This window comes from Dermacentor andersoni, chromosome 1 (genome assembly GCF_023375885.2).
Source record: "Dermacentor andersoni chromosome 1, qqDerAnde1_hic_scaffold, whole genome shotgun sequence".
NCBI classification, from domain to species: domain Eukaryota; kingdom Metazoa; phylum Arthropoda; class Arachnida; order Ixodida; family Ixodidae; genus Dermacentor; species Dermacentor andersoni.
Genome location: NC_092814.1, coordinates 88591655 through 88617423, shown reverse-complemented (window position 1 = coordinate 88617423; position 25769 = coordinate 88591655). Strand labels below are relative to the sequence as shown.

At 47.6% G+C, this 25769-nt stretch overlaps 1 protein-coding gene across 6 annotated transcripts in view; it reads left to right on the top strand.

Moving 5' to 3' along the window:
• Positions 1–25769, top strand: part of LOC126544128 (protein kinase C-like 3) — a 65989-nt gene that overhangs the window by 16385 nt on the left and 23835 nt on the right. For 4 of the 6 annotated variants that reach the window (XR_008608635.1, XM_055061722.1, XM_055061723.1 and 1 more), the window contains exons 3-6: positions 1941–2288; positions 12477–12728; positions 13012–13209; positions 13353–13450. Coding sequence is in view for 5 of the 6 variants with exons in the window: in XM_055061722.1 (XP_054917697.1) it covers positions 1941–2288; positions 12477–12728; positions 13012–13209; positions 13353–13450 (896 nt within the window). In the remaining variant the exon portion in view is untranslated. Of the gene's footprint in view, positions 1–1940; positions 2289–12476; positions 12729–13008; positions 13210–13352; positions 13451–25769 lie in introns of all 6 variants that reach the window. The other 2 variants (XM_055061724.1, XM_050191352.2) reach the window with 2 other exon arrangements.

Sequence of the window (25769 nt, the reverse complement as noted above, 5' to 3'; positions counted from 1 at the left end):
AACATCAAATCATGTCTAATGGGACAGCTGGCTCAATACTAGCAAATTTAGCCAACCAGTGCCAAGTGCTTTCAAATGAGATTTCCGAAAGCAAATCCACTGCGTACAGGAAAGAAGGCTAAGACAACAAAAGTTATTCTTTATTCGGTTAACTCTCTCATTGTTAGAACGCGTGGTATATCATACCGTATAAAACAACTAGCCCCTCCCCCCCTCCCTCCGCCCCTCTCAGCGTTGCGCTCCTATATGCTGGCCCATGTAGGCATGGCGAATTGACCACTACCGTGGTCAGTAGTTCTTTGTGGATGGATCACCTGCTATTTTCGGTGCGTTCAGTATCAACACGACAGTTTGCAAGCATAAAATTTGAAGTAACGATGCATAAAAAAAAGATGGAGGACGCTTACGCTTCGCTTTTAAGAGTGTAACGCGATACCATTCAAAGATCACTGACTGCTTCCCACGCTTTCCGGCAACTGCAGCTTATGTAACAGTAACTTTTACCGGGAAACGCTGGCGGCGAACACTATGCATGAAGGCGAGCTTTCCGGTAGAAAAGTGGCATCCTGCGTGGGCCGCGATGTGTGGATGCTATGAGCGTCCCCTTTGGGACGGGGGCGGTGGATTGCACCACTATGCTCTTGTCATTATGTTGCCTAATGTCCGACCTAAGGTTAAAGAAAAAGAAAAAAAGAAAAGGAAAGAAAAGAATGCGCGGAGGCTAGCGCCATCTGTATAGTGTTGTTACGAGTAACCGAGCTCGCCGCGCCTCTCTATGAGTGACAGAAACGCTGGAAAAGGTGTTTGTTTTCTGGTATATTCAAAATACAATCCGACGCTATCATGTCTATAGGTTGTGTTTAGGCGGTATTCTACGATTTTTCTGACGGATCTTACTGAGAGTAATTCAGTTTGGTCAGTAACGCCTCCGCGTCACGTGGAGGGCCTGCGGGGTTGTGGTTCGGAATGATTTTTCGTCAAACGACGTCCGACGCAAGACACCGACCCAGTTGTTCTTTTTTTTTTTTTTTACGACACTGCATCCTTAACGCTATCGCGTTAAAAATACGGCACCTAACGGAAGCGTACGTAAAGATATGGTTAGCGAATAAATCACGTCGAAGACGCCACGGTAACAACTGCAACGAAGTATGAACCCATCGCGAGGCTTAGCTTTCTTTCCATCTAAAGGAGAGCAATAGGCCTCGGTATCAGCGTTCTAATCATTTGCCTTTGTTGGTGGCGCGGCGAATTTTAAAGCAAGGGGAACTTTTCTGCGGTGACCTTCACTGCAAGTACAAGATGCCTTAGGTCGCGAAACATTTACGATTGTTCTATCACGCGAAAGCTCCATAGTGTAGACCTCAGCCCTTTCCTTTCTTTCTTTCTTTCTCTCTTTCTTTCTTTCTTTATTGTTCTGCCTTTCACCGTAGCACTACAGTGGAATCCTTAACGTTCACGCTTATTGACAATTAGTGTAACTGTAGGCATCACTGAAATGGTTTCGGGCTCCCGCTTGTACGCCTTAAGCAATACTCCAGGAATGCACCAATTTTCTGGAGCCATAAAATCTTGACGCCGACTGATGTGACAAAGCTTATTAAGGTGGATCTTTTGAAACGTAAATATTGTCGCTCGAGCTACCATTCCGCAGGCGGTACGCCAACAGCTAAATACCGCAAAGCTAATTTCTGTTAATAGACTATAATTCTTCATTAACCATTAGCGAAAAGAAAAGGGCTGTTGATACCCCGCGGTGAAGATGGACCCATACTCCGGGTGGGAAATGTTGCGCTGCCAAGGTGCTCACTGCTGTATTTCTTAAGTTTTGTCATTGCCGCACTGACGACATCACACCGCTCTCGCGTTGCGCTATTGGTTGTGCGTGTGAGAGCGCGGCGTCGTAGGAGCGGGCTTCTGAGAGCAGCGGCCATCCGCAGGTTCCCGCGCTGAGTGTCGTTACGACCAGCCAGGACTCGGCGCCAAGGACGCCACGAAGCGACGCCGAGCAGCTGCTGCAGGCGCCGGCCGCCCAGCCTGGAGCTACGACGCCATTCCGGGACACAACAGAAGCCGATGGCGAGCGCACCCCTAAGCAGCCGGCCGCGGTCAGTCCCGGTGGCGCGCACGAGATCGGCTCCAAGGCCGGCTCTCCGATGCGCAGAAATTCACCGCCAGCTGTCCCAGGTCCCTCTGGAGTCGCAGCGCAGGGCACGACTCCGGCGCAGCAGCCCACGTCTCCTGCCGACGAACCCGCGGCGGGTGTGAAGGGGGAGCCCGAGGATTCGGTAGGTGCCGAACACGACGCGCCGCACCCTGCAACCGACTCGCTGAGACGCCTCTCGCCGAACGAATCGGTGTGCTGGGCCACCCGTGCCTGACGGGATACAAAAAAACGTTCGCTGACGAATGCAAAGTCTGTACGGCACAGAGAACGCCAACTTTGTGAACGAGCATACTCCGTCATATGTCGCCAGACGTCCGCGAAAGATGCCACCTCTTCGATCGCTTTATAACGTCAACTGCCCCTCTTGCCGTCAGGAGGCACGACGTAAGCGCTGACGGCTGCTTAAACCGACTGTTGGCCGATTTGGTGGTACATACAGTAATATTTCCACGGCCCGATTTGAGGACAGAAAAGAAACATAAGCTTTGTCGCAGATTCCTTGGGGCTGGCGAAGCTTTTGATTCGAAAGCATTATAAGCCTCATTGAGCGAAAATACGTCGCAGTCGGCGTGAACGAAAGATAGTACCAAAGATGGCCGATAGTGCAAAGAGCACAAGCACGTAAAAAATACTCGGATGGACGTCAAATCTCTCAGGGAAGCTCTTGTAAACAAAGTAAATTAACGGCTTTAAAAAGGAAATTTGGCACCTTTCGGTCTCGGTTGAAATCGAGCATAGGCCTTCTGCGTGCGAGACGAGCACGCTCCCTCGACGCCACGACGGCTCCACGATTCTGGCTGACTCAAGGTGTGCCTAGTGAGTGCGTCATTCGGCACGTGACAATGCAGCTAATGGAGAGGAAGTGGCGCCCCGTCATCAGTGTATAAAATGATCGCGTTCATACCGTTCCGAGGTTTACAAACCGTATAGTGATTTCGCATTCCCGCACCTAAGCAATCTTTAGTGTGTCTGGCAATTTTTTTGACCTCCATTTTGCAGCGGAGCCATCGTCCTTTAGTGACTCTGTTACTAAAAAAAAAAAACAACAAAAAACTAATTTCTTAGATGTATGCGTCAGCCGCTCAGCGCTTTTAAACGATCGTACCCTCGTCAGTCCCAAGAGCGTAATTCTTAAGCTGTTTCGGTGATTCTTCATTATTGGACTTCGGTGGTACACAATTGAACGCGCTAAAATACAGATAAAGATATGCTGCTAAATATTTTAGGCTATCCATCTCAGTTGGGCCTCAACTGGCGCAAAGCCTTGAACATTTTTAAACAAAATTTCTCCCTTTTGGTCGTATCTTGCCACACAACAATAATCGTCATCTGTCTTGCCCGCATTTCCTTTCTTTAACGCTGCGAACCCGGCACTTCCAAGTCCCGAATGGCATGCGCGTCATCAGCATGACAGAGCATTCTCGACAGGCAAGTAACGAGCGCAGCGTTTTCAAGAAAGGAAACACAAGCAAGACAGATGACGATTATTGTTGTGTGGCATACACCCCAAAGGGTGCACACTTGTTTAACAGTGAAGCAGCAGCAGCGAGATCGAATGCAGTGAGAAACCTCACACTTTAAGCACTTGTCCTTTGATTGTCCGGCGCACTCAAGGCATTGTCAATTCATCCATGACGGGAACTTCTCGTTCTTGTCAACGTACAATGTGCGGTCCTAGCTGACGTCATCAGGTCGCAGAGGCCGCGCAGTAGAAGACAAGTCCTGGCTTACCGATATATGATAGCTTCGACTGCTTTACTTGAACGTCGTGTGTTAACTCTGATCGGCCCTGTGGCAATTAATACGTTGAACTTCTGATGGTCTAGCAGCACGAACACGTCGTGTCCGAAAGTGTGGACGCGCCACTATTCGTTGTATAAAACCTCATTGTTACATTATGTGGCGCATGATGTATGGTGACATTACCTTGCACAGTGAAACAAAAAAGAAAGCATCACGTATGTGAAAACAACGTTGGCGTAGCGCTTGTGATCAACTATGCGCCAAAGATCCAGAAAAATGATGCACAAGTAACAACCGAAACCGAATACAGGTGGGAGGGATAAATGTTTACAACATCCACGTAATTCTACCAGACTCAAATAGCAAATGACATGCGATGACGCTATCCATACCGAAAAAGGATGGAACATAAATGTGCACGAAAAGAATATCGGAAGACAAATTATATACCCTTAGATGTGGAACGAACGGCAGGGTTTCTTTGAGAATCCAGTACGCCGCAGTGAACTCTTTGGAAAAATGCCAAGCTGTATTTACCGCAATGCACAAGGCCCTAAATATGGCAGCCAACGTGCTGTTAAATCGGTGAATAGTGTGGGAGTTCCGCGATACCCTGCATCCCTTCCTAATGCATATTTGAGGAGAAACGTTGCAAAGGTAAAGGAAGGTGCAAAGGAGGGGGGTGCAAAATTATGAGGTTTTACGGGCCAAAACCATGATCTGATTATGAGGCCCGCCGTGGTGGGGGTACTATACGGTAATTTGGACCACCTGAGGTTCTTTAACGTGCACCTAAATCTAAGTACCACGTGCGTTTCCGCATTTCGCCCCCATCGAAATGCGGCCGCCGTGACCGGGATTCGATCCCTCGACCTCGTGCTTAACAGCCCAACACCAACCACGGCGAGTAAAAGGTACAGGACATGAGGAAGGGACAGACAACGGTGCTGACTAACAACCAAATCTTAATTCTTTCAAGCAGCATATATATACCGTGTACAACTTTGCAAGGAAATCGGAAAAGACAGAAGGGGAAAATGCGTGGAAGTAACATGGAACGAAATCACTCCGATAAGAATGATATCTCCTTCGAAAAGAGTCGAATGGATGGAAAGCTTACGCATGCATCGCCGCTCCTTTGGATCTGGAAGACTTCATATATCAACCGTGCGCGCTCACCATGGTATGTTGACGCTATGGCGCAATCTTAAAAAAAAAATCGCTCACAGCCAGATTCAACGCAATGCAGTGGCAGGTGGCTACTTATTGCTCGCTTATCGACCCTATCTATATTTGAGTGTTCGCGTGTGTGGTCATTCACGCAACGCCCTGTTTGTCCGACATGGAAACAGCCGCAGGAAAGATAAACATTCCGCTCAACGACACATGATGCACCAACTGGCCCAACAGTCAACCATTCTGACATGCGTATTTATTATACGAGAGCAAGAACAATGCACCAGCTGCCCAAGCATCGCCGCTTTAACGATGAGCTGGCCACCACATATTGGGCGTTGGTGTACTGCGGAAACGCTAGCTTGGAATATTTCTAACGTATCCTTTCGGCTAAAATGCACCACCGCCGTTTCTGTTCTCTCATAGGCATTGGAATCTTACGGCCATACAGAGCTCTGTAACTGGTTCTCAAGCATCGTCAAATGCTAGGAAGCTGAGGCGTGGTAAAAAAACAAAACAAAAGAAACAAATATAGGAGACAGAAAGATAAATTATCCGCTCGTTGCTGACTTCTTACTCCTATCGACTCTTCCAGCAAGGCTTCAAATTTGTGCAGTGAAGCGTGCTTGCCGTGTTACTTGACTCGAGGGTATGCAAAAGCACGCTATTAGTTTCTCTCCATATCTTAATCGAGGTGGTGTGTCTCACCAATACTTGAGGTAGTCCGGTGGTAATAAGAATGGCAGAATGCCACTAAGAGAAGCCTTGAGAATAATTCAAAGTAATGGTACAGCTGGCCCGAACGTGTCTTCTCGTTGACTTGCTCGTTGTGTTATTCTTTAAGCCGTAAGTGCAGGCCAGCCAACATTATCTTTTGCAACGAACAGCGGTTTAAGGAACGTTTCCCTATTTTTTTGTTTTAATTAATTTGTGAACGTCGCTGTGCAAACGATGTCGGCAGGGCTAGGCATGTAGGTTCACACCGGTACATGTGTAGTGCCTACTGGAAAAGTCAGTACTGTTAATGAGCAGCGTACATTCACATACGCCTTACGCGTAACAGTAACCACGCAGACATCACTGCGCATTGTCTGATAGAGGTGTCCTGTAGCCGAAGCACATGCTTTACGATACGTGTTCAGATTACCCACCAAGAGTCTATAAAGGCAGGAGGTCCGCCCAACGTTTGCAGTACCTCGCTATTTATCAGATTCTGTATGATATAGATATCTAATGCTGTTATCTGACATCCAGTAATATTTACGAGGTGACCATTATGAACACTGTTGAGGCACGAAATAAAATAAAGAGAGAACGAGGTTCACAGCAGTGGTTCTCCTACAGCTAATCGCTCTATTTGCCCGTTGTGCGTACCATCATTGAGTTGGGCTGTGCAATTTCTTTTTCTTGCGTCAATGTGTCTTAACAGCTCGTTACTGCTTGTCAATCCGACTGTCTTGTTGCTGTGGCAACACGTCTTCAGCGTACAGTGCTTCCGTTTCTTTCTTTCTCTCCCTCTCTCTTTTGTGCGCTGAGATAACCAGGAATTGAAAACCAACAATAATTCCAGCTTACATCCTGAAATGCTATGGGGACTTTTTGCGTACCTCAAATACCTAGCGGGGAACAGATGCCGAGCTGTTAGGCGTCACACCGCTATCTCCATAATGACGAAGCATTTCTCGCTGCGGCACCATATGTGCGGAACGTCCGGGAAAAACGCAATGATCAGTCCACGCCAGTACTTTCGTGCAACTCGCGCTTCAATGCCTCTGTGCACAGCTTGGTGCTTGGAGAGTAGCTGAGAGGTGGCGTGTTCGACCTCACTTGTATCTACCTTTCATTGCATACCACAAAGGCCAGGCCTTTGTTGTATATGTTCTTTCGCTCCTGCTTTTAATTTATTACCGCGAGTTACCAACTGGCCCAACCCACGCTATGCGTTTTCAGGCACTGACATACAGGCATTCGTATCGAGAGTTTATGGATTCCATAAAAGCTACAACAGTAAAAAACGTCGCATATTTAAGGCTTTAACAATGATGCCGTAAGTGGCCTGTAAAAATAAAGCTCATTTCCGTCAATGGCAACTTTCTTTCATACATTATTCATCAGTATTTCTACTTCGTTACATTCCCGTACATAATTGCTAACGAACCTATACAAGCAATAACATCATTCAAATACTTAGGCGTTACTTTGTCCAATGATCTCTCATGGCATGCACATACTACAAACATCATATCATCGGCAAATAGAACTCTCCGTTTTCTGAAACGTCACCTTCGTAACGCTCCCCAACACGTTAAATTACTAGCCTATAAGTCACTTATCCGTTCAAAACTAGAGTATGCGTCACCCATATGGTCCCCACATCAAGCATGCGTCGTAGATGACCTTGAAGCGGTACAAAATCGTGCCGCCAGATTCATTCACTCATCTTATTCTCACGAAATCAGTGTTACCGCCCTCAAAGCGGAATCTTGGCTCCAAGCTTTATCCCTCCGCCGACGCATAACAACACTTTGCCTATTCTATAAGCTTTACCGTTCATCACTTAACAGTGCCCCTTACATAACGCCACCCGCATACATATCTCCTCGCACTGGTCACCAACTGCAAGTTTCCCGTACACGTACGAGAACTGTTAATTTTTCAGCATCTTTTTTTCCTCGTGCAGCCAAAGACTGGAACGGCCTTCCTCGCAATATCGTCGTTCTCACCTGTCCATCATCTTTTTCTACCAATGTGACTGAGTACCTGTTGTCACAAATTTGAGTGTTATATTTTTTATGTACACCCACCCCTTATGTAATACCCCCTAGTGGGGTCTTTAAGGTATATAAATGAAATGAAATGAAATGAAATGAAACGAGTTATTTGACCAGGGCTTAGCTTTTTACGAGATTAAAACTCGGGCTGTATGCTGGAAGCGATGAGTTAATTGACGAAAGAAAAAAAAGACGTACACACTTATTTTGGTGGTCTGCACGTATAGGATGAGAAAATAACCAATAGTATATCCATCAATTTCTATTTGGGCTCAAATATGCTTTTGTTGACGTTGATTTTGGACCTCATTTGCATACCAGCGTTAATAATTCGAGAGTCGTACTGTACGCAGAAGCACTCCGTCAGTCCTTATTAACTCTCAGACGTTGTCCCCAGCATATTCACGCCCTGGATGGTTCCTACGAAGCATGTTTATTTGTGAAGGTTTCTGCGCCAGCGATAATGAATTTCGAACCATGTAGCCCGTGGCAAGCGCGTGCATGCTTCTAGAAAGCCTGAGCAACTTAAGTAATCTGAAGCAATTGCTACAGATTAATTCGAATAGCACGCTGACGCTTTGCACGTATAAAGTGTACAAGTTGGAATGACTGAGGCTGCTTTTTAATGGACTAGGATAATTGAAAAAGACCGCTAATAACAGACCAAGTTACCATAATGGCACTGTGTGCGTGGTTTGCGAACGATCGCAGTAGACAGACGTGTATATAAAGGTATACGTCTGAACCTTCTCACGCCGCTATGAACCGGTGTACGCACGTAGCGATGAGAGCCTTGTAAAGCAACTCACATAAACAAGAGCGAGCAAGTGCAAAGAGCTTAGCGAGGCGCGCTGGTGTGCCTCGGAGTGGCCGCGGTGTGACGGGAAAGCATGACGTCACTGGCACATGTGGAGTACATGCAGCGCATGGGGTGCGTTAAGGATATTGCACCAGCAGGGAGGGTGTGTAAAGTGAACATTAACTGCTGATGTAGTATTCAATGTTCTGTAATAGGTTGTTCAGATTTCCAAGGATTTCTTTTTCTCATTGAGTTTAAACCGGGGCGTTGGTATCAACGAGCGTCAAGCTGCCCGCAACAGCGTCGCAAGCATCCCACGAGGATCGTCTCACGTGACGAAATCACCAAATAACACGACCATGATCAGCTAGCAAACTGAACGCTGCGGGAAAGCGCGTGCCAGTGTGCGACAGGTTGATAAGTGAGCATAGTGTGCCTAGCTTTAGGACATGGGGGAGGGAGAGAGTATTTCTTCCTGCAGCGCCACATCGGCTGCAGTGGACACGTCTAGAATTCTGATTGCGCTAATATATAGTCTGCTTAGTATTGCGTAAATGCAAAGCAAATTATGAAAGTGCATGACTATGTGCACTTCTACCACAAATATATTCATGCGTTTTGACTTCGCACTTGGTCACGTCGCATTCTTTTATTGACACGTACCCGCTTGCGCGCGCACCTGCAGGCTTGGGGACGCTGAAATCGCATAGATGCAACCTTAACGTACAAAAGCCTTTGGTAGCTCTCACGTCGTGGCAGAGATAAGAGCAAGCGAAAGTCTTCACACATTTCTCTTAAAGCAAAGTTAGTACGAATGTTTTCTACCGGCACAAAACAACTGCTACGGGGACGAGAATTCCCCGCACCAAAGCTTTGGCACGTGATTGGCAGGGACAGTATTGTTTGCTCTCTAAATAACCGCTATTCGTGCGACTCATTTGCGGCGAACGAGTTAGACGAATGAAGACTTTACTCGTTTAATCCGCGAAAACATCCTTGGTAAATCTCCGACACTTCATGATGACTTCCACAGCGAGTGACCCGTCTTCGCTGGTTGATCGCTGCTGATCTGTCTTTGAACACTTCAGCCAGTGAGCAGGCTTGTAACCACCTTGTCATCGCTCATATTCACTCCATATATCAACGTTCCCCGTCGGCCGTCTTCCGCTTTCGCTCCTTTCTCGCTCATTTGCGCCGTCGTGCACCAGCAGCTCCCACTTTAGAGTGTCTAAGTAGTGCTGGGTATGCGGCGCAGGTGTAAATTGTGGGGTTTGTGCCGACTTGGGTTGGTTGGTACATGGCTCATTGTTAACAAAAAAAAAACAGCGCACAAATGAGAAACGGAGGGCAATGTTCATGGTGTCACTCTCTTAATTGCCCACTGTGTCCCGTCATTCGCGCTGTTTTTCTCAAGACATTGTCTGGTTGGTGTCGAAAGAATGCATAGACGCCCACCGCTCTCCGTGTTTTCGCCGTGCAGCTAGAAACAGCGCACCATCTACCAAGCGCGCATGCTTCGCAACTGCGGAGTGGTTAGCGCGTCCGGCTTCAAGTTTCTTATCTGCAACATGTCCACATCGTCCACCGCCGGCGGTGGCTCTCTCAGAGTAATTGTAAACGACAGGAGGGAAAAAAATTAAGTGCACAGACAGCTATAACTTGGCGTCGTGGCTTGTTCGCGTGTAGTAAAGCAGGCCAGGCAGGGATAAGCAAGCACTCTATTTTCCTTAGGCGCTGTCGAACGTCATAACACTGCTACGAATGTCTGAGTTTGAACCAGAATTCTCATTGCCTCTGAGATTGCGACATTCGGCCGTTGCAACAGCGCGGGGCTCGACATTCTCGTAGGCCACGCTTTTTTGCATTTTTATACATCACTACTCGTCCTTCGACACGCGAAATGCTCTGTTCACGAGTTAAAAAGCAAGTACTAAAACGCTAAGTGTGTGCTTCAATTGAGAGCGTCAATAGCCAGCTTGAAAGCACGCGTTGGTATATGCTTACCAGGACGTTAGTACGGAAGCAGTGGGTGGGGAAATATCACGCCTGTTTTCGACACCTACTCCAATTTTACAAGGTCTCGTGGGCGCAGAATACACTGTATGAGCCCATAGGCTCTGCGTAAAATGTATCGAGTGGTATCCGGCTCCCTAACCTAATGCGAACCCTTGGAACGTAAGGGCCGTAACGGCTGTGATCTCTTGCTTGGCATGCTCATGGTGTAATACTGAGTATGAGGAAGCAATACAGAAGGTGTGAGTGCGAAAATGTAAAAAAAAGAAAAAGAAATAGAAGAGAAAAAAGAACAAGAAAAAAAAGAAACAGGTCTGAAGTAATCCGCCTTCACCCCCTAAATGAATGAAATATTATATTTAAGTGATCTTAGCTGATGTAATGCTGACGTTTAATGTCGCACGAGACCATCGTTGTAACGCTTTGTGCCAGCCGCCCAATATTTAGCACTTGCAGTGTCCCCTCCGCCCCCCCCCCCCCCCTTCTTGAGGCCCGGGCCCCTTAACAATTTAATAATAGACCTTCAGTGCGGCATATCAGCCATTATGACATGCATACTAGACACATTTCCTCGCGCTCTGTCGATAAAATACCTCCGTGCATATTCTGAATTAGCGCATCAATGAAGCGGTTGAGTGTTCGACTGCTGTTTTCTTTTTTTATATATACTTTATTTCTCTACATCTACGTTCGCGACAAGAAGCGTCGCTAGATTTTGCTTGCGGTAATATGGATGAACGTATAACACTGTATTTTTCATTGTTTTCTCTTAACAAACATGTATCACGCATAATGAAATAACTCTCCAAAATGCTTCCGAAACTGCTGCTCGCAAGTTCTTTTTCTTGATCATACCGTATTTACGCATGAATATATCGACTTTTTAATGTCGGCCTGTTCTACCCTGTCCCTCCTTTCACGTCATAATTGTGCAAAGGCCGAATTGCATGTAAGCCGATTCTCTATCTTCAGCACGTAATTCTGCTTAATGTGGTCGATTCATGCTCGTGGTCATTCATGTGGTCATTCATGCGCTAAGCGTGCAGGCTGTCCATGCCGTGCAGAAAAACTCCCGTCTCGTTCATAACGTCTGTATCGCGAAAACAACGAGGCCGTCTTTCACCGTGAAACAGAGTAATCCTCTCATTTGCAGGCTTTCAGGTGGAGCTTTACGTTTTTATTGAAGTTACACCAAAAGTGAGAAGAGGAACACGATCGATGGGTCGCTTTCATTAGTCCGCAGAGAAGGGGGCGCCTCTGCGCACGTAGTGGCGCCAGGGCACTGCAGCTGCCCGTCGGAGTGGCCTTAGCTTAGGGCCCCGGCCCTTCTGTCCCAGACTCGGAGGAGCTGCTTCTTTGGAGCCACCGGCGGCGTGTAACCCTCTGTTCTTGCCGTAGCCGCGGCTACGGCGGCGCCTTTGGGGCGACGAGCACGGGGTTTCACCTGCTTCCCGCGCCAGCATCTGCCGCCACGGCGACCAGGGATAGCGGCGCTCTTGGGTCGTGAAGAGTGGCGGTGCGTGAAGCAGTCCAAAGAAGAGTTCCACGAGCAAAGGCGACGAAGGACGTCTTTTGCGCCGCGACGGTGAGGGGAAGGGAAAAGCCTCGCGCTAGCCCTTCGCGCCTGGCTCGTGAACAGGCTCCGTACAGCCGTTAAATGTGGCGACATTCACTTCATTGGTCACTGCTTAAGAGATCCCGTTAAAGAGAAGCGGCCCTGTTCCTGCTGCTGAAGCCCCGAGAGTAGGTCTAGCTTAGGGAACCGCCCTGGCCGCGCAAGCCTAACCAGCTGCGCCCTTGTTCGCAGAACTCGTTGAAATGGATGTCGACCAAAGAGCCTGGCGCGAGGGTGAAGCGGCGAGACGACGAGGAGTCGTCCGCCGGCCCGTCGCACGTGCAGCTGCAGTCTCCTGCCGCTAGTCCCATCGCGCCCAAGAAGCGCAGCCAGCGGCTGTCCCATGCCGCGGTCGCCGACACCAGGAAGTCCTCGGGCGGCGGCTCGCGCACCGAGTTCTGCGGTATCCTGTCGGGGCTTCTGGGCAGGTTTAGAATCAAGTCGGTACGCAGGCACGTCCCATATTGCGCGAGCCGGCTTTGTTTCTCTCGTGCTTCGATTTGGCTCCAAGCGTCTCGTGGAACAGTGGCGCTAGGCTCGCCTCAGAATGGTGTGGCGCGTTCTCTCGCGCCGAGAGAGTCGTGTCGCTCGTTTTGCATTCCCTCGAGGAGCGTCTGCAGCCGGTCTTTGGCTATCGCACGCGCCTCGAATCGTTCGAAAAGAAAAAATAATGGGCCGCGTTCAATGGATTTCGCCCCGTTTGTCTCCTTGTCCGGGCATCCAGCAGATCTCGTTGGGCGATGTGGACGAAGTGACGTTCTGGAAGAACCCGGGCGAGTCCGGAGACTGGCACCTGGGCTTCCTGCAGCAGCTGCACGTTCTCGGGAAAGGCAGCTTCGGCGTCGTCTACCTCGTGCGCCACAAGCTAACCAAGGAGCTCGCTGCGCTCAAGTGTATCGAGAAACACCACCGCGAACAGGTCAAGGTGAGTGGACCTTCCTCGCGCTTTTCGCCAGAGCGCCCGGGTGGTTTCGGTGGTTGCGGGGGGTGGCCCAGCGTTGATGAATTTGATGTATGCATGTAGCGGCATGTAGCGCACAGGACTTGATACCTTGTTGCCTGGTCTAGGAAGCCCGACGCGTGGAGGCTGAACGTTTGGCATGGCAAGCAGTTTCGCACCACCCTTACGTGGCTACGTTAAAGGCCTACTACGAGACTACGAAAGCGTAAGTGTTGAAACGTTTTGCGATGCTCCTCACTCCGAACACACAAAGTCACTGGCATCTGTTTCGTACGAATGCGGCTAAGAGGCACTGCGGCTACAGTATTGAGCATAGTACAACGTATACGATATCGCAAATACGGGGCATATACGCCATATTGTAATTTCCTAAGGCTAATTCTGTGCTTGTGATTTCGCACACGACAGTCATTTGTTCCTGCCACATATAGTGCATTAAAGATTTCTCTGCAGTGACTAGCACGTGATGTCTTTGTTATACTTAAACTACTTTGATGGGCACTTCTGAACGTTCAGTGCCTTTGGCCTGTGTTTCTCGCAAGCTCTCTATCGCATTCTGCTTGTGGCACACTTAAGGCTCGTACCCCCATCCAGAGGTAATTTCTATGAGTTTCTGCAGCTGCAGGAGGAACCTTTCGAACAGTATCTGTCGCGCCCGCCTTCACGTTTGTTTTGTATGTGCGTTCACAGAGCCGTGACAGCTTGCTCCAAGATTCCAAACAATTACTACCGACTTAGGAATCCAAGAAGATATAATAATAATTTATAATCCTTTATAAATAATAATTTATTTCCATCAACGCTAGAGGAGGTTGCGGGTAAAAGTCGCTTGACAAACAAGCAACTTGACTGAAGCCCGCAGCCACCTCCACAACGCAGGCAGCGATAGCACACATATACAGAATACAAAAAGGTTCGAAACTAATGCACTTTCACATGACAGTCACAGAAGTTAAAAATGAAAAAAAAAGCAAGATAATTATCTTTATCATGTTAGCAAAGATTGTTGTTCACGTAAAGTGTTTGTACAGAAGTTGCCTGTAGCTCGATATCTGATTTATGAAATAAATCTAAAAGGGTTGGCAGTGTGTGATATTTTTTCCATAGAATAATGTGCCCGTGCAGTGACCACCTGTTCTGTGTAACGAGTGGCCTATGAATGCGTGTTTTATCGAAATAAGTAATGAAAAAACTTTTCTTTTACCTCCCGTTTAAACGCCAGGCTTAAGTTATAATTATAAAGATTAAACGCGCGGATTATATTTGCTTTCAAAAATAAATCTGAAGTGTTGGAATTATAGGGTACATGAAAAAGTGCTCGAACAAACTCTTCTTCTTTTGCAGTATATGTATCCTTTCAAGATTTGTAGATGTCGTCGTACCCCACACCAATAAACAATAGTATAATGAAGAAAAAAAGAGACTATTGCAAACAATAAGCTTTATTTTGAAAGGTAATATACCTCTGTGTCGCGCCATCATATCAACGACACGGGATAACTTGCCTAAAAGCGATTCGTTGTGCGCATCCCAAAGCATATTTTGTGTGAAGACAACTCAATGTATTTTCACACTACTCACTATTTCGATTGTTTCGCGTGCTTAAAGAAGGGCGATAAGGCTACAGTTTACTTGCTTAGATTTCGGCCTGAAAATCACGGCTTTTGTCTGGTTTGTATTAATTTGTACAATGCTGCTGACCAACCTTGGAGAGTTTTTAGGGCAGCGTTGGCTTTATTCTGAAGGCTACCAGGTTTAGGTAACGTAAAAGATATGCTAGCATCGTCAGCATACATTATTTCGCACCTCCATACATATTTACTAGGTCATCTATACACGCTATAAAACGGAACGTGTCACGAATACTGCCTTTAGGAACGCCCCTGCTGATGTGTTTTAAGTCTGAGCGGCAATTATTTTTTTTTTTTTTTGGACGTACCCTCGGATACTATAAGTTTCAAGTTTTTCAAGTAATATGAAATGGTGGATGCAATCAAAAGCTTCACTGAAATCAGTGTAAAGGCCGAGCACGAGATTCTTGTTTTCAAGCTGTGATACAATGAATTCCTTTTGTTGAAGTAGGGCTAATTCCGTAGACAGTCGTTTCCTAAATACAAATTGGGCTTTAGAGATAAGAGAGTGCTTATCGAAAAAAATTTGAAATTTGCATATGTATTAGTTTCTCCAACCCTTTGGATAATACAGGTAATATGGAAATAGGTATATAATTTATTATGTCACTTATGTCACCTTTCTTAAACAGCACCGAAACTCTTGCTATCTGCATCCTCCTGGGAAAGACATATTGAAAATATAGGCGAGATATGTACAAAAAATATAGAGCACATACTTGATTGGACGAACCAGCATGCCTTCAACATCGCAACTTTAGCTACTTTTTTTTTTTAACGAGGGTGTATCTGTGTATGACATCCTCCAGTGCACTACATCTGCAGGCTTGGAGTGGCGCCTGACATCGGCCAAAGATGCCGAGAGCGAGTGGGGCTATACTAATCAAGGTACAACCAAATTAGGAAGGCCCACTAAGCTTGAACAAAGACCCTCCCTCACCAGAACAGGAATTGGCCTCCCTGGTGCAGTATTCGGCCACAGCCTCCCTAATGAAATGATCTCCTCAAAGAAATGGCCCTTCAGTCCCCAGTGGCTGCGGAGCACCTGACCAAGGCGGCGGTCAGACTTGCAACGCAGCAGAGGGTGCTAAGAATATCTGGGTCCGGACAGGCCGCCAATGGAAACTGACCCTTGCAACGTTTAACACCCGAACCCTCTCGAGTGAGGCAAGCTTAGCAGGTCTCTTCGAAGAACTATCAGACATTGTTTGGGATATTATCGGCCTTAGTGAGATTAGAAGATCTGGTGAGACTTACACATTGCTGAATAACGGCTGCTATAGAGGTCTCCCGGATAAGAAGCAATACGGGGTGGGATTCCTAATCCATAAAGAGATAGCGGGCAACATTGACGAATTTTACAGCATCAACGAGAGGGTAGCAGTAGTCGTAATCCAACTCAATAAAAGGTATACATTAAAGGCTAGTACAAGCCTACGCTCCAACGTCCAGTCACGACGATGAGGAAGTAGATCAGTTTTATGAAGATGTTGAATTAGCGATGAGAAAATTGCAAACGTGGTATACAGTAGTAATGGGGGACTTCAATGCAAAAGTGGGGAAAAAGCAGGCGGGTGAACAGGCAATTGGCAACTACGGTGTCGTTTCTAGAAACGCTAGAGGCGAGATGCTGGTAGAATTCGCAGAAAGGAATAAGCTGAGAATAATTAACACTTTTTTCAGGAAACGTAGCAACAGAAAATGGACCTGGAAAAGCCCTAATGGTGAAACAAGAAATGAAATTGATTTCATACTTTCTGCCGATCCCAGCATAGTGCAGGATTTAAAAGTAATAGGTCGGATAAAATGTAGTGATCATAGGTTAGTGAGGGCCAGGATCCAGCTGAATTTAAACAGAGAAACAGTAAAATTGGGCAAGAAAAAACAGATCAACTTAGTGGCAGTAAGGGTAAAAGCAGACAAATTTAGGCTGGTACTTGCAAACAAATATGCAGCCTTAGAACAGAGAGATGATGATGATGACATTGAGGTAATGAATGAAACCGTAACGAGGCTGGCTTCAGAGGCAGCGATTGAAGTGGGAGGCAAGGCACCAAGGCAACCAGTAGGCAAGCTCTCCCAACTAACAAAGGACCTAATAAAGAAACGACAAAGAATGAAAGTGTCCAACTGAAGAGATAAGATAGAATTCGCGGAACTGTCAAAACTGATCAACAAGGCAAAAATAAGTGATATTCGAAACTATAACGTGAGAAAGACTGAAGAAGCCGTAAAAAATGGACGCAGCCTGAAATCACTGAGAAGGAAACTTGGCATAGGACAAACCAAGATGTATGCGCTAAAAGATAAGCAGGGTAATATCATCAGCAATCTCGAAGATATAGTAAAAACAGCGGAAGAATTCTATACTAACCTTTACAGTACCCAGACGACTCAGGAGCGCTCTATTCAAAACAATAATGAACAGTATACAGAAACTCCTTCTATAACTAGAGATGAGGTCAGAAAGGCCTTGCAAGGCATGAAACGGGGAAAAGCGGCTGGAGAGGATGGAATAACAGTCGATTTAATCAAATATGGAGGAGACATAATGCTAGGAAAACTGACGGCTCTCTATACGAAGTGTCTATCGACTGCAAGGGTCCCAGAAAACTGAAAAAATGCAAACATTATACTAATACACAAAAAGGACGACGTTAAAGAACTAAAAAATTATAGGCCCATTAGCTTACTTCCAGTATTATATTGCTACGGTATAGTATTTCCAATGACGAAGAGCCGAGCAGTAAGAAGACGACGACGACGTTTGGAAGCTAGCGCGGGCTTTGCCTCTTGGCCAGCTGCGACGTATTGCCTTGTAAATATACTTGTATTATGCTTGTATATAGCTTTTTGTCGGTGTCTTCCTACGTAACATATCTGGTGGAAGTACCTGCAGTCACTGTTTATGCACCTGCAGTCACTGTTTCCCTGATCCAGGCAAGTTGTCCGCCAGGAGTTCGCCAACATGGGTATTCACACCATCTGCTCTGCCCATCGCCCTGATACCCGCCCGGCTTCTTCGATTCCGCCCCGTCCCGCACCTTCTTACCCACCACGTTTCCGCAACCCCTCTGAATGGCGCACTGCAGACGACAAGCCAATTTGTTTTCACTGCCATCGAATTGGGCACATTTCTCGGCACTGTCGCAGTCGCTGGAGTTCCCCGAACCAGTCTACATATACTGCCTACTCTCGCCCCCCAGGTGGCCTTTCTCGTCCCTATACTGCCCGCTCAGATAATGCCGCCACCGATTCTCCTGCGCCGAACCGCCCCTATTCTCGTTCGCCTTCGCCCCACGACGACAATCTCGCTCCCCCCAACCCTGTCGCTCCTATTCGCCGACTCCCTTCGGACGCCGCTCCCAGCCGGAAAACTAGACGATGCAGCGCCTCGAAGTGACGCTGCATTGCTCCCTACGCCGCCAAATCCTCTCCTGACGCTGCCCACTCACCTGAACCTTCTTCACGTGCAGGTCGACGGTGTTCCTGTATCTGCTCTCATAGACACTGGGGCGCATTTGTCGGTAATGAGCGCTAACCTTCGTAACCGGCTGAGGAAAGTAATCACGCCCGCCACGACGCCTGTTGTCCGTGTCGCCGATGGCGGAACAGCCCCTGTAATTGGTATGTGTGCCGCCCGCGTCTCCTTCGCCGATCGCTCCACTACCTTGCTATTCACAGTCATCGCTCACTGTCCCCACGACATCATCCTCGGCTTAGACTTCCTCTCCGCACATTCTGCTCTCATCGATTGCTCCGCCAGTACTCTCCGCGTCGACCTGCCTGTTCTGGATCCCGCTGAACAACACCCTACTCGCCTCAGTTCCGTCGACTTCGTTCGTTTGCCACCTTCGGCACTGACTTACGTTGACTTCGTGTCATCCCCACCAGTCCCCGACGGTCACTACATCACGGCTCCTATGCAAGACGTCCTCCTTACACACGGGATCACAATACCTCATACAGTTTTATCTATTACGGCGAATTGCGTCTGCCTGCCAGGGGTCAATTTTGGCTTGACGACACAAGTGCTGCCACGCGGGATGTCTCTGGCCCAACTTTGCTCTTTCGAGGATCACTCTGTAGCATCGATTTCAGTAGACGACAATTCAGCCGATCCTCTACCATCGCAGTCGGCAACTTGTACCATCGCCAACCTACAGAAAATGATTGCACCCGACATGCCGTCCGAGCACGCTCGTGCGCTCTACCGCGTTCTGATTTCTTACCAAGATATTTTTGACTTTAACGATCTTCCTTTGGCCCAAACAACAGCTGTTAAACATCGCATTAATACCGGCGATGCCCCTCCTATTCATCGCCGCCCGTATCGAGTATCACCGGCTGAGCGTCAAGTTATTCACACCGAAGTTCGCAAAATGCTTGCCAAGAACATTATTGAACCGTCATGTAGTCCATGGGCGTCACCTGTTGTGCTGGTAAAAAAGAAGGATGGCTCATGGCGCTTTTCTGTGGATTATCGGCACCTTAACAGGGTTACCAAAAAGGTCGTGTATCCCCTACCTCGGATTGATGACGCCCTTGACTGCCTCCACGGTGCTCGCTATTTCTCCTCTATTGACCTTCGCTCCGGCTACTGGCAGATTGCCGTGGACGATCTCGACCGCGAGAAGACTACCTTTGTAACACCCGACGGTATTTATCAATTCAAAGTGATGCCGTTCGGTCTATGTAACGCTCCTGCCACTTTTGAACGCATGATGGACTCCCTTCTTCACGTTTCAAATGGTCCACGTGCCTGTGCTACTTGGACGACGTCATCGTATTCTCCCCAACGTTCGCTACGCACCTCGAGCGCCTCTCAGCAGTCCTGAACGTTTTTCGGCGAGCCGGTCTGCAACTCAACGCATCGGAGTGCCAATTCGGCCGTCGCCAGATTACCGTCCTTGGACATCTCGTTGACGCGAACGGAGTGCAACCGGACCCAGGCAAGATCCATGCTGTTACGCACTTCCCTGTTCCAAAGTGTGTCAAGGATGTGCGCAGCTTCATCGGCCTTTGCTCGTACTTCCGCCGTTTCGTGAAAAATTTCGCGGCCATAGCACGACCACTAACCGAGCTTTTGAAAAAAGACGCCCCTTTCCAGTGGGGCGATAACGAGGCCTCTGCATTCTCGCTTCTAATCGATCTTCTCACAACGCCTCCCGTTCTGGCCTATTTCGATCCTTCTGCGCCTACCGAAGTCCGTACTGATGCCAGCGGTCACGGAATTGGCGCAGTACTGGCACAACGCCAGCGCGGCCACGACCGTGTTATCGCTTACGCCAGCAGGCTCCTCTCGCCCGCGGAGCGCAACTATTCCATCACTGAGTGCGAGTGTCAGGCTCTAGTTTGGGCGGTTGCCAAGTTCCGCCCATACTTATATGGCCGACCCTTTTCCGTTGTCACAGACCATCACGTGCTTTGCTGGTTATGCTCATTGAAAGACCCTACAGGAAGACTTGGTCGCTGGGCCTTACGCCTCCAAGAATATTCGTTCTCTGTAACCTACAAATCTGGCCGACTACACAAGGACGCTGACTGGCTGTCTCGCTACCCGCTAGACGAGCCTGACGACGCCGAAAGTAGTACCGCCGACGGCATTTTCTCTGTGTCTGCCTTCGCTAACATCGCCGATGAGCAGTACCGAGACCTATCGCTGCGAGTACTCATCGAGCGTCTGCGCTCTGCACTTACCGACGCATCCGTTCGCCGATATGTCCTCCAGGGCGGCATTCTGTACCGAAGGAACTTCCTCCCTGATGGTCCTGATCTTCTTCTTGTCGTGCCAAAACATCTACGACAGACTGTGCTCTTTGAGATGCATGACGCACCCACTGCAGGACATCTTGGGGTAACCCCCACGTACGACCGCGTCCGCCGCCGCTTCTATTGGCCTTGTCTCGCTCGCTCCGTCCGACGCTATTTTGCTGCCTGTGATCCCTGCCAGCGTCGGAAAACACCTCAGGTGCTACCTACCGGTCATCTCCAGCCGATCACCGTCCCTGTGGAACCGTTCTTTCGTGTTGGATTAGACCTCCTCGGTCCCTTTCCCACGTCATCCTCTGGGAACAAATGGGTAGCCGTCGCAACTGATTACGCCACCCGATAGCTATCACGCGGGCTCTCCCTACCAGTTGCGCCACTGACGTCGCGGACTTCCTCTTGCGTGACATTATCTTAGGGCATGGCGCCCCGCGACAGCTGCTTACTGACCGTGGTCGTAACTTCCTCTCGAAAGTTATCGCCGACATTGTGCGTTCCTGCTCTATTCAACACAAGCTCACTACCTCATACCATCCTCAAACCAATGGCCTGACAGAGCGGGTAAACCGTACTCTTACCGACATGCTGTCCAAGTACGTCTCGAAGGACCACCACGACTGGCACGTTGCCCTTCCTTACGTCACATTTGCTTATAATTCTTCCCGGCACGACACCGCCGGATTTTCTCCATTTTATCTACTCTACGGTCGCGAACCGACCTTGCCCCTTGACACGGTACTTCCTCCTGCTGCGACTTCAACAACCGAGTATGCGCGCGACACCATCGCCCTCGCCGACCATGCACGCCAGCTTGCCCGTGCTCGACTGACGGACTCGCAAACCACGCAGCAGCGTCAGTACAACGCCCGCCACCGTGACGTACAGTTTTCGCCTGGTGCACTCATGCTCCTTTCGCGATACACAGGGCCCTACCGCGTGCTGCGCCAGGTGACACCTGTGACGTACGAAATTGCTCCTGTGAGCTCAACCTCGTCATCTACTCTGGCATCTAGTGATGTCGTGCACGTCAGTAGGCTCAAGACCTACTACACTGCTTCAGAGTCCGGCCTTTAGTCGCTCCGGGACGGCGCTTTTGCCGCCGGGGGTAGTGCTACGGGATAGTATTTCCAATGACGAAGAGCCGAGCAGTAAGAAGACGACGACGACGTTTGGAAACTAGCGCGGGCTGTTGCCTCTTGGCCAATTGTGGCGTATTGCCTTGTAAATATACTTGTAAATAGCTTTTTGTCGGTGTCTTCCTACGTAACAATATAAAATATTTACCAAAATAATCTCCAACAGAATAAGGACAACACTGGAATTTCGTCAACCAAGGGAGCAGACTGGCTTCAGGAAAGGTTACCCTAAAATGGATCACATCCATGTCATTAACCAGCTTATCGAGAAATCCGCAGAGTGCAATGAACCTCTCTATATGGCTTTCATAGATTACGAAAATGCATTTGATTCAGTAGAGATACCAGCAGTCATAAAGGCATTGCGTAATCAAGGAGTACAGACCGTTTACGTAAATACCCTAGAAAATATCTACAGAGACTCCACAGCCACCTTAATTCTACACAAGAAAAGTAGGAAGATACCTATAAAGAAAGGAGTCAGACAAGGAGACACAATCTCTCCAATGCTATTCACTGCGTGTTTGGAAGAAGTATTCAAGCTATTAAACTGGGAAGGCTTAGGAGTAAAGATCAACGGCGAATACCTCAACAACCTTCGGTTTGCCGATGACATTGTTCTATTCAGCAACAATGCAGACGAGTTACAACAAATGATTGAGGACCTTAACAGGGAAGGTGTAAGAGTGGGACTGAAGATTAATATGCAGAAGACAAAGATAATGATAAATAACCTGGCAAGGGAACAAGATTTCAAGATCGCAGGTCAGCCTCTAGAATCTGTGGAGGAATACGTTTACCTAGGTCAACTAATCACAGGGAACCCGGACCATGAGAAGGAAATTCACAGAAGAATAAAAATGGGTTGGATCGCATACGGCAGACATCGTGAGCTACTGAATGGGACCTTACCGTTATCAATGAAAAGGAAAGTATACAATCAGGGCATTTTACCGGTGCTGACATACGGCGCAGAGACTTGGAGGCTGACAAAGAAGCTTGAGAACAAGTTACGGACCGCGCAAAGAGCGATGGAACGAAGAATGCTAGGCATAACTTTAAGAGACAGAAAGAGAGCAGTTTGGATCAGAGAGCAAACGGGCATAGACGATATTCTAATAGACATTAAGAGAAAAAAATGGCGCTGGGCAGGTCATGTAATGCGCAGACTAGATAACCGTTGGACCATTAGGGTAACAGAATGGATACCAAGAGAAGGGAAGCGCAGTAGAGGATGGCAGAAGACTAGATGGAGTGACGAAATTAGGAAATTTGCTGGTGCTATTTGGAGTCGGTTGGCGCAGGACAGGGGTAATTGATATCGCAGGGAGAGGCCTTCGTCCTACAGTGGACATGAATAGGCTGATGATGATGATAAGTGAAAGGAAAACTGACTGTACCTGAGGCTCTGTAAATGGATGAAGGAAAAATGAAAACTGATTACTATCTGGCGTTAATTTCGGAATATCAGCTGATGCACAAGCATAACAATGGCTCACAAAATAATCATTAAAAGTATTCGCCAGAGCACTGTCCGATATTTGGTTGCCAGCGAGAAATAGCTTTTCTACACGTGGAGATTATTTGCGAAGATTTAATACAGTATTTAGCTGTTGTCACAACATATCGGGTTTACTGAAACAGCTGTCAGACTCAGCATGAAAATAGCATTTCCTGTGCGATTTTAGTTTGTTCCTAAGCGATTTGTATTCCTTCAATATGCTTGGATCATTGGTCTTGATAAACTTGTGGTAAAGTGAATTTTTACAATTACTTTGTTTTAATAAGTCAGGGGTCATCCACGGCTCTCGTATTTTTTTTCCCAATCTAAACTTCTGGGGAAATGGCGCTTATATATTCTGGAGAGCTCATCAGTAAGCTTGCTGCATGTGATTTCAACGTGACCTATTTCCAGAATTTGCTTAATATCACAACGCAGTAATTGAGCTCTAAAACTATCCAAACCTGTTTGTGTAATATTTTGAAAGGCAACGTACTGATGCTTTTCGTTCGCTATAAAATGATGTTTTCTTAGCATAAAAATATTGGGAGGTGGTCACTAAGGTCATGCGACAATAAACCACTGGCAGCATTTGTAGAATCAGCATTAGTGATAAATAAATCCAGCAGTGTTTCGCTTTCAGTTGAGATCCTTGTCGGCGTACGGATTAAATTTTCGTAACCGTTTGAAGTCAAAATGGTTAACATGGCCTTTTGTGGTGCAGGAATGGTCAACAAGTACATATTGCAATCAGCAGTAGGCACCAAGTAATGATCAATTTCTGAAGCAAATGACAACGGGTGTTCATGAAAGGAAAAGAAACTAGAAAGTTTTCCACTTGGTTGTCTACAGCAAACAGAAAACATATAACATTTCACACGAGCTCTTACTATTTGAAAACCATCACAGCAGATACAAAAGTTGTAAAGCAACTCGCAGTTTACGTGTTCTCTTAGCGACAGCGTAACACCACCGCCCCTACGGTTAGTTCTGTTCGCACAATACGATTGATACGATGAAAATTTGAACAAGTTGCGGTCATCACTGCACCAAGTTTCACTGAACATTACTGCATCAAACAAACAAAGAATGAACACCATTGATAAAGTCATTTATATCTGTTTCCTTTCTGTAGAGCGAGCGAACATTTAGATGAAGGTACTTCAATGAACCTGCGTGGTGGCTTGCCACAAAAGTGTTCAACTCGTGCGGGAGGAAGCTGATACCTTGAACAAATATATTGTACTGCGTGGACAGACTTAGTGTATTTGCAGAAATGAGATGGAATGATTAGAGCAAGCATGAACAAAATTAGTAAGTTCGTCATAATTGATCAAATTTGTCATAGTTGAATTCGTGCGCCTTCTGATGTGCGTCTTGAAAAGTATCCCGTAAATAAAAAGTATACTGAAACGCAGAAATCAACGCGAGACACGTGCCGGCGTCCCTCCGAGTATGGGGAAAACGCAACGTCATTGCCTAAGAATAGAAGTGAGCTCAGGTGTTCGCCGCGATGGCGTATACTCACTGCGGTATGCAGCACTGGGTATACCGCACTGAGTTTTCTGCAGTATACCATACTCATCCCATCAGTGCGGTAGACCGCTCTGATGGGATGCGTATGACGCTGCGAGTAAGTGGGCGGCCAGGGCGTCGCAATAGGGAAAACTGGGGAACGTGGCCGGCATAATAAAACGACTGATTTCGCTCGATTTCATCCTTTTTGAGCGAATAGCTTTCTTTGGTTCCCGGGAATTTTTCTGGATGGACGCCGGGCATCGTGCGTGTGAGTGAGACGGAAGAAGCGCCGGAGATACGGGAGGAGGGAAGCTGCAGGCATCGCGCAATGCATGACGTCACTCTTTAAGCTGAGATTATTGATAGCTTGAGGAGCGAAGACGGGGGGGGGGGGGGGGTAAAATGCAGAGCAGCAGCTGTCTCTCAGTAGAGGACGCCTCAACCACTCTGCATAGGGGTAGGGGCGAGGGAAAAAGTGAAGAGGCCACCGTCGAAGACATCGCAGACATCTGCCGGGTGAGAAAGGGCAGCGAAAGTACAGGATGAGGGCATTCCATGCCCAGGAATTTTGGAGGAATGCCCCTTCGGCAATATTTGGAACTTCGGCGCAATACACCAGTGCAACTTAATGGGTGGTTATTTTCACAACCTAGATGTCCCAGCTACTACGCAGGCGAATTAAGCACCGCCCGGACCACTGACAAAGCGTTAAAACGACCATAATTGAAATAGAGTGTTTACATTATACCGGCTCTGATGCTCGATCTACGCATGACTGCACAGCACAAAAAGACGAGAACAGAAGAAAGTACGCAACACAGTCCTTCTGTACTCGTCTTCCTGCGCTGCGCAGTCGTGTCGATATTGAATCACGAACGCGTCCAAGCTTCTACTTCATCACGATACTCAATCATCATATACAATAGGCATGTACAAAATTTGCGCAACGTTTGCATCGCAATAATCAAC